This window comes from Ipomoea nil, unplaced genomic scaffold (assembly GCF_001879475.1).
Source record: "Ipomoea nil cultivar Tokyo-kokei standard unplaced genomic scaffold, Asagao_1.1 scaffold3030, whole genome shotgun sequence".
In the NCBI taxonomy this organism is placed as follows: Eukaryota; Viridiplantae; Streptophyta; class Magnoliopsida; order Solanales; family Convolvulaceae; genus Ipomoea; species Ipomoea nil.
In genome coordinates, this window is record NW_017619458.1 from 133,534 (window position 1) to 143,334 (window position 9,801).

At 38.3% G+C, this 9,801-nt stretch overlaps 2 protein-coding genes across 2 annotated transcripts; both read right to left on the reverse strand.

Moving 5' to 3' along the window:
- Positions 1 to 3,208: 3,208 nt before the first annotated feature.
- Positions 3,209 to 4,567, reverse strand: LOC109163477. The gene is made up of 2 exons (XM_019312229.1): positions 4,415 to 4,567; positions 3,209 to 4,382 (listed from the first exon to the last, which is right to left on the reverse strand). Exon 2 carries the CDS (start codon positions 4,342 to 4,344, stop codon positions 3,391 to 3,393), a length of 954 nt encoding a protein of 317 aa, XP_019167774.1. The 5' UTR covers positions 4,345 to 4,382; positions 4,415 to 4,567; the 3' UTR covers positions 3,209 to 3,390.
- Positions 4,568 to 4,952: 385 nt separating this feature from the next.
- On the reverse strand, positions 4,953 to 9,181 carry LOC109163476 (thiamine-repressible mitochondrial transport protein THI74-like). The gene is made up of 8 exons (XM_019312228.1): positions 8,931 to 9,181; positions 6,956 to 7,327; positions 6,623 to 6,837; positions 6,391 to 6,461; positions 5,941 to 6,042; positions 5,498 to 5,615; positions 5,120 to 5,251; positions 4,953 to 5,020 (listed from the first exon to the last, which is right to left on the reverse strand). Exons 1-7 carry the CDS (start codon positions 9,009 to 9,011, stop codon positions 5,167 to 5,169), a joined length of 1,044 nt encoding a protein of 347 aa, XP_019167773.1. The 5' UTR covers positions 9,012 to 9,181; the 3' UTR covers positions 4,953 to 5,020; positions 5,120 to 5,166.
- Positions 9,182 to 9,801: the final 620 nt, after the last annotated feature.

Here is a 9,801-nt window from a genome sequence, read left to right on the forward strand (position 1 = left end):
TTCTTTCAAGCTCCACCAAATCCCCCCTGTGTGATTGCCCCGTGCTTTCTCCTGCCTGCAATGCTTTTCATTCACGGCGGCATTTAGAGTCTGCCACTTGACTAAAAGTCAATGCCAGCTCCCCAGCTGCGCGGTGGATCAGTCGCCTAGTAGAGCTGCGTCCCGAGCACCCACGGTCGTTGAGGTTGATTTAGGTAACCGGAGCTACCCGATTTACATTAGGTCTGGACTCCTTGATCAACCTGAGCTCCTTCAAAGGTCATTTCGATTCCTTCCCGCTGTCATTTTATTTCCTTACAATTTGTAGAACATCTTCAGTATTAGGGCCACTTCGTTATAATTGAATTACTTATCTGGAAATATTTTGGCAAATTTCCTAGCTGTTATGCTTATTGTCTTAGCATAACACTAAAGCTTCAGAATCGAATTAACTAGTTATTTTTGGAATTTTGCATTCCCTTTTTCAACCGGACATACAAAGACAAAATTACCCCTAAGAGTATCCCCAAAAGGGGATTGTTCTTAGATTTTCAAACAGTAAAAGCTAGGTGAGTGGGTTTTTTAACAAAAGTGGAGGAGGGCTTTTGGAGAGTTTCTTCCTCCTGCAAGAATGGAGATTTTGTCAGATAAAAACAAACAAACAAAATTTAGTTCTAAAATAATGTACTTTTAGTATATTAAAAATGTACTTTGTATTAAAAAAAAAGTACATTATTTGAATACTAAAAGTACATTATTTTATATAATGTACATTCAGTACAAAAATAATATATACTTTTAATTCTTCTCAAACATACAATATTAGTGGACCATGGTTCACACAATAATTTGCCCCTTATTACAGAATGGGCAAATTAGACGTGCAAAAAAGTGACAGAATTGAAATTTAAATTGCTCAAATTGTCATTTCTAAATATTAACCTAGCAGCGTATTCCATGGCTGTACAAGCTCCTCCGCAAGACTATAATGGCCCGTTTGGTTCACGGAATAAGCCGGGAATGACATAGCATTCCCAGTAATAGGCCTATTCATTTGTTTGGTAACCATTACTATTACCAGGAATAATATTCCTGCTAATAGCCTATTACCTCAAATAAGGTAATAGCTATTACTAGGGCCCCCTGGTATTAGCCTATTACTGAACGCTCAGGATTAGATTTTAGAATCTATTTTCTTTTTTACCCCTTTCTTTAACCTAATTTTTTATCCTATATATAAATTTATCCTATTTCACCACCGTCGTCACCACCACCACCACCACCGCCGCCCCCACCACCACTACCACCCTAGCACAACCACCGCCACCACCACCATCACCACCACCGCCACCACCATCGCCGCCGCCGCCACCACCACCACCATCGCCACCAGAACCACTACCCAGCAGCACCACCGCTGCCACCACCACCACCACCGCTACAACCGTCGACGCCCCCACCACCACTGCCACAACCGTCACCGTCACTACCACCACCGCCGCCCCTACCACTGCCGCCCCCACCACTGCCACCGCCACCACCACCACTACCACCCCAGCACCACCGCCACTACCACCATCACCACCACCGCCATCGCCGCCGCCGCCGCCGCCACCACCACCACCGCCACCAGAACCACCACCCAGCAACACCACCGCCACCACCACCACCACCACCGCCACCACCACCGCCACCACCATCGCCACCGCCACCGCCACCGCCGCCACCGCCACCGCCACCACCACCATCACATATTTTTATAAGGGTATTTATGTCTTTTAAAACATATTTCATTTCTATTCCTTTAATCAACCAAACACTGTAATATAATTCCTAAAGTCTATTCCTTCCGCGAACCAAACAATAGAATACAATTCCTATTCTATTCCTTGCCTATTTCATTCCCTATAGAATAGCATTCCTATTACCTCAAAATTCATTCCGTGAACCAAACGTGCGGTAAAATTTAAATATTAGACTTATTTTAATTGTCTTAATGAAATTCTTCAAATGATATAATTTATTTTTAATAATATAAAATTTATATTTAACAACTTAACAAAATATACAAATATATTAAAACTAAACCAAGAAATAAACAAAATTACAAATAAAAGTAGGGGTCAAAATGAAAAAAAAAATGCAAATCAGATTTGGTGCGGATGAATAGTGCAGCGCTACACTGTTCACATTCGCAAATAATGCTGTGCAACCGTGTGCACCATGCACACAGTTGCAAAAACGACGTCGTTTTGACTAAAAACGCGCGTCCCACTTTTTTAAAAAAAAAATCAGGTTCGATTCCTGGCAATAGCATTTTTTTGTACATAATTTGAATTATATATCCACAAATTCATAACTATATATCCACAGTGAATGAATAACACAAAATCCAGAATGAATAAACTAAATATCCACAATATTGATGGGAATCGAAACTGAATTTTTTTTTTTTTTTTTAATAAAATGGGACGCATTTTTTTAGTCAAAATGGCGTCGTTTTGCAACCGTATGCACCATGCATGATGCACACGGTTGCACAGCATAACTATTGGTTCACATTGCACCAAAAGTATGGTAATTTGCTGATATGCCGTTCCCATTGGAGATGGCCTAAGGACGGATGGGAAGCTCTTTGGAAATTGAAGGTTCCAAATAAAATTTCAGCGTTCATCTGCCTCCTCAAACGCAACGTAACAGATTGATGACCAATGTGGAAAGGAAAAGAAGGGCCGGGGGTTCACAACTAAAGCAAGAGAAATTTGGGAAGTGCTCTTACCCTATGACTCTAAAACAAGGTTGTTTTTTTTTCTGCTAACTTTGATAACTGGCTTACAACGAATGTGGCAGGAAAGAGCATTTTGCGATCACTGCGACAATTTATATCGTGCACTAGGGCGCGCATTGCATTGTGCGTCCTGATGCAAAACGACGTCGTTTCACATAATTGTATAAACAAATACAAATAATTATATAAATAAATACACATAATCACGTCAACTCCTTACCGTGCCTCCCAAAACGACGTCGTTTTGGGAGGCGCGGGGCACACAATGCAATGTGCGCCGTGGTGCAGGGTATAACGATTGGATCCCTGCCTAGTGGATCTGGAAGTGGAGGTGCAATGAGGTCTTTAAAGAAGAGGCAATTGGGATATAACATATTGTATAAACTAAAACTACATAGGAGTTGGCTTAAAATATATTGTATAAACTAAAACTAAAGAAAAAGTACCAGAAGATCACTAGTGTATAAGCATGTAAATGAACATAATTATCATACTAGAAGATCATGCGTTTGATTATGGTCAACACTATAGTTAAGCCCAGCTCAGATTCCTCATGGTCTAACACACAAAAAAAAAAAAAGTTTGAATATTCTCCATAAAAGAAATTAAAAGGGCAGTTCAGTCTACCATTGGAAGTATTTATCTTCATCAGGATAAGCATCATTATCCTGGTTAGCTTCCATCAACTTCTTCATCAACAAGCTCGCTTTCTCTCTTGTTCTTCCTGATCCTCTAACTGAAAGATCAGCTAACACAAAAGAGAATTCTGGCAGCCTCAAAGCATCCCTGATACACCCTTCACTTTCATCAAAAAGCCTCACAAGAATCTCTGCAGCTCCCTCCTTGCTAAGCATGCACCTCCCCTTCAAGATCTCCAGCATCGACCCAACAATCTGCTCTGTCTTCTTGAGAGCCCCCAGCCCTTCATCGAACCTGGCGAGAAGGGACAGTATCGCGAGAGAAGTCCCCGAGAGATCCTCGTTGTCAGAGCTCTCGACTAGCTTCAGCAGGACTGGGATGGCTCCTGATCTCACAGCCACTGTGCAGTTTCCCTGGAACTGGACTAGCTCTGCCAGGGAGCTGAGGAGGTGGTGGGAAGCCTGGCAACGTGGCCTCGAGATCGCCTCTGTGAGTGCCTCGATGCTCCCCGCCACGCCAAACTTAGCCTTGTTCTTGTCCAGCATTGCCAGGCTGCACACCACAGATGCTGCGATTTTGCAGCAGTCTTCGGAGCCCTGTGAGAGGATGAGGGAGTTGAGGAATGTGATGGACTCCATATCTGCTAGACACTTCTTCAGGTTGGGGTTCAGGGAGAGGTTGAAGAGCGTGGAGAGCGCCAGGAGCTGGACCGTGATGGAGGACGAAGAGGACTTGGACAGGCCTAGAAGTCGAGGTATCGCGCCTTCTGCTTGAGCAACCAAATTGCGATTCTGAGGGCTCACTTTGGTGATGGCAACCAAATTCTGCAGAGCTTTGTGTTGATTCTCTTCTGCATCCGATGCAGCTTCGGCTAAACATTCTGCGATCAAATCGCGCACCTTTACTCCTGATGATGATGATGTTGATGATGATGGCATTGTTTAATTTCTTCTAGTTCTGGATGGTTGATTGTGGAATTACTCAAACCTGCTTCACCCTCTCATGGAGAATGCATATTTATCTGCAAAGTGACAATTTTTTGATGATTCCAAAGAACATGACTTTCAAAGTTCTTTGTAATCACAGAAACATTTGGTGGTTTCTGCATTTGGAATCATCTCAATTGTTGGGTGTGGGCCGGGTTAACTGAATTTAGCCCCTACTCGATTCGCGTTGTGACTTACCATTGAGAGATATTATTAAATGGTTAATGGCCACCTATTTATCACCAATCGATTTTAAAAAAGATATGACAACCAAATAACCAAAAACTCAATGCTTACAGGATGGGTGACTTACTGACAAGTAAGCATAATACAGCGTTGAGATCCATTATCAATCATAACATAATTTTTTCCTACACTAGCGAAAGTTAGCACCAGAAGAATCCAGGAATAATAATCCAAAATATGGTGGAAATAATAATGACCAGGTTAACACTAGTTTCTTCCATCTGTTCCAAATACAAAAACTCACAATAAATTTTATCAGTCATTTTTAGATCCTCCAGTACACACTACACACAAGGGGTTCAATCGGTTTTCTACAGCTCGAATATTAACCTTCAGTGGAAGGCTTGTTATGAAGGTTAGCCGTAACAAATCCAGCAAAAACCTGTAGAATATTGCAGTACTCGGTGAAACGCAATCTTTAAAGAGATGAGAAGAAACAAAAGAACTAAAACGACCGAGAGTTTAATCGAAGGAAGTTTACCTGAATGCATCCTAGAATGTACACTGGAGAATAGTGGCGCCGGTGGACTACCATGCTAACATAGCCAGAGGTATGGTCAAGGATATGCCTAGAGTTGCTACTAGCGGAGTTGTCCAAATTACAGACAGTGCCCTGTTAACGTCATTAAGATTGAATCCATGCAATCAATTAGCTAGTCAAGGTCGGCATTTGAAGGATAGGGTCCACAATGTAAAATAAATCCTGATCCATAGTATAATTTGTCGTCTAAGTAATGACCTTATAAACCCATATGTTCTATCTAATCATTTTCAAAATATGAGACTCTTAACATATCTAAAGTAACAAATCTTGTTTTAAGGTCTTATTGAAGGCACCATGCTAAGATGTTACTCTTACCATAAATAGTCTGCAATAACGCTTCCAACAAAGCCATTCAGTAGAAGGACTTCGGTAACAGAAACACTATTTGGGAAACTGAACTTAGGTTCTATCCCGAGAACATATAATGGCCATACTGCATAAAAAGCACATCAAAAGAATTAACATTTATTTATTATTTTTTTTAGTCAAGTCATGAGGTGTCCTGAGCAGATCCTAACTGTAGGAGGCACCTTTAAACCTGTACCATACTCAGACTAATCTTCATTCGCACCGGTCCGGCCCAATTAAGAGGCAAAGTGTTGGCTAGATGGTTAGCATTTATTTGCTTCAAAAAGAAAACATTATCACCATTTATGCACAAAATATATGCACCCTAAAGGAAAAACTAATAAGTAAATGTTATTGTTATGATAGATTTCCTAGTGGACATGAACTTGGAATAATATTTTGGTCCTTACCAAGCCACCAAATGCCAAGGAGAGTAAAAAGTCCAATATATCCGAAAATCCTTTGCATATCTACCTTTTCTCCCTTTGATCCCGTGGCTTTCTTGAGCAGCACTGCACTAGTACATCGGCCATGTTAGGATCAAGCGCTTGCTTACCACTACGCCAAAAGCTATAGCTAACTTGACTCTAATACCACCTGTTAGGATTAAGTGCATACCACTACGCCAAAAGTTATAGCTCGTAACAAGGGCGCAACTTTATTTTCTTATAGACCGTCATTACATTTTCGAGAGATAGGATCTTGGACTTGACCCTCCACCAGTTACCGCCCAATAATCTCCTAGTCACGAATTGATGGACTTGGCCATTTACCGGCCTCCGCCCAACAAGCCAAAAATCAGACTAAGGAAGGTTATATTGACTCAAATGATATAAGAAATTTACTTCAAAAGTACTTTCCTGTGAATAGCCCATAAGATGCTGCCGAGAGAAGACCATAAGCATCCCCAATAATAGAATGCCTTTTTTCCCTGATCCAAATGAACAGAATTCAAGTAATCACAACAATCTAAACATTGTTCCACAAAACTACAAGTTTTATAAAGTCAAGTAGAACTCAGCAACAGATTTCATATAGTAGGATCTCTTACCAACAAAAATGGCTCGATACAAAACAATACCAATTACTTACTCAGATACGCTCAGAATTTCATCAGACGCCCACGTTTTCGCAACAGTGGTCATTGCAACACCACTCATACTTAACGCAGCAGCAATAAATTTTGCAGTATTTATCGAGTCCTGGCCGAGCAGTGCTTCAAAGAAGAGCGTGAAGAGCGCTGATGTAGAAGTCAAAACGGTGGTACTTGCAACGCTTGTATTAGCCAGGGCAGAGTTCGACAAATACTGCACCAACGAACCAACAAGACTATTGACAGTAAACCCACAAATAAGTGATGATTATAGTTTTGAGATTCAACAAAAATTATATATTATCGTCTAGAAAGCTATAACTTTAACTTACCTCGGTTACAAACCATATGGGAGCAAGATATAAACTGCACCTAAGAACTTCCAGTTTGCTAAGTCCTTGGCACTTTTTATCTTGGATTTTACACATTACTGACTTTCTTCCTTCTTCTAAATTTGTGTCTTTCTCACAGTAACTTCCCAAGTTCTCTTCAAAATTCTGTTCGATTTCATTCATTCTAAGGGGAACATGTAGGCTTGATGAGTCCAAGAGAGGATTATTATCACTTTGAAGTTTTTTGAATGAATTCATGCCCAATACTCTGCTAATCCAATCCTTACAAAGTGCTATGGGCAAGTAGATGACCATAAGAGAGATCCCAAGATATGTTATTGCAAAAGGCTGTTTATACTCTAAAAAGATTTTCTGCAATACATCATTCTTGACCATGTTAAGGACATAACATATACAAAGTAAGTAATAAATATATAGTCAAATTATTAATTTAGACTTTAATTGAGACGAAATGCCACCAAGTTAATATAAGAGCCAAATCCCGAGCTAAATCCAAATAAAAGTCATAGGTTCCTGACTCATCAAAAAGTATTTTGGCCCACACACGTAACATACATGTTGAATATATAATATAATAATAATAATAATAATAATAATAATAATAATAATAATAATAATAATAATAATAATAATAAGTCAAACCGTGACCCGCCTTGATGAAAGGTCATGAATTCGTGACTCATAAAAGGTATTTGGCCAACACCTAAGATGGGCAAATTATATCATGGACACTGGAATCCATCTTACGATGTAAATACTGGTACAAGTTTATTTTTAGTACGTTGCAAGTTATTTGTGCACTACATGTCCATTTTTTAGTACATTCATTTTATTGAAACATATGTTCATTTTAAGTGTATTGTAGTCTGCAAGTGAAAATAAATATGTAGTACACTAAACATGATGTACAAAAAATGAACATTATATCACATAGTCAACTAGAGGTGGCCAAATCCCCGGCCTAGGCCTAGTTAGCACTGATTAGGACTGGCCCAAGATAACATGAACCAGTCCCTGTCGGGCCGATCCCGGGCTAGGCCCAAAATTTTTGTATTTATTTTTATATAAAATCTTTATAAATTGTTTTTTTTTTTTTTTTGTTTGAACTCATGATTAACAACGAATGTTCTTACCACTTAAACTATTTTAACATTTTCGTATAATAATGCTAATATACACACACACTCACACTCACACTCACACTCACACTCACACTCACACTCACACTCACACTCACACTCACACTCACACTCACACTCACTTTTTAAAGTTTATATTTTTGTTTAAAATAATATTTTGATCATTAATCTCAAAATAAAAAATTAATATGACTTTCTACAAAATAAAAAATGTATAAGACTTTAATAATATTTGAACTTGTACTATTAAATTTTTTAAGACTTGTAATTTTATTTGATAACTTATAAATATTATAAAGTGTATTACAATTTATAAAGTCCATGCTAGATTTTGCCTGAGCTTGGACCGTGCTGGGCTGGTTAGGGACCTAGGCCAGGGCTGGTTTCGAGCTGGGGTTCGGGCTATTATTTTATAGGTCCTAAACCGACCCTCTATAAGCCGGTTCAGATTTGGACTAAGCCCAACCCAAGCTCGGTGAAGCTTAGACTCATTTTTTTTTTTCAGGCCAATTCATGGTTGATTTGACCTTGGACCGGTCCGTGGCCACCTCTATAGTCAATCAAATAAGAATTGCATAAGATATGTTTTAAGTATATAATATATAAATAATAATAAATATGCAGTCCAAGCATTAATAATTCAGGGTACTATAAATTAGGAATCGAAGGCTTTGAATGTCATGGAAAGAGAGAACCACTGTGAATTCATCAGAGATAAGACAGAGGCAGATATGAATTCATCAAAATACAAAATTGCAGTGTTAATAGTTATAAATAAGTTACCAAAACAGCAGAAATTATATTAAAGTGAAAACCTGTGTAGTCTCAGCAGAAGCAACCCATATGAACACAAAAATGGCAATCACAACTAAACCAGCTTCGTACTTCCAACCCATCTCCCAACAACTCAGAGTTAACACAGAAATGCAGAAGAGAAAATAAAAGAATTGCAAAATAAGCTCAAAGGATAAATGAAATGAAAAAAAAATGAGTCTTTTTGTTGGAAGTGAGAAGAGGACAAAGTAAATGACAAATGTCACAGGCCACAGGGTTTTGACATGTGTGTATTCACCTGATAATGCCGTGTATCGTTCGGCACTGAAACTTGGACTACTAAAACAGATAAATATTCAGGTGAAACTTTGAAGGAAGAGTCTACAGTGTCATATTTTATTAATTGAAAAAAAAAGGAATTATATATTAAATTATTATTTGTTTTCAAAAAAATATATTAAATTATTTGCATTGAATCTTATTTTAAATAAAATGAATTGTAGTAGTGTTTGGCAAATAACTAATTAAGTTAGCTAATAGCTTATAGTTGATTGAGGTAGTTGATTTGACCAGCTGACAGTACTACTATTACTACGGACAAGTGAAATAAAAAAAGAAAAAAAATAAAAATATTTTTTTTTAATGTTACTGGCTCTATTACAATGTAGTATGTAGTATCTGTTTGTATACTTTCTCAACATATTAAAATACAAAGAACCAATAACACATCCAATGAAACTCGAATTCACAACCTTTCAAATAAAAGTCCAACCCGAGTACCATTATACCACATAGTCTTGGTTAAAAAAACATATTATTATTATTGTTACAAAAACAGAAAGAAAAAAGAAAAAGGCATATGAACAACAAAAAGAGATATAAATGTTAGGGATGACAAAGATAAAATGGTCA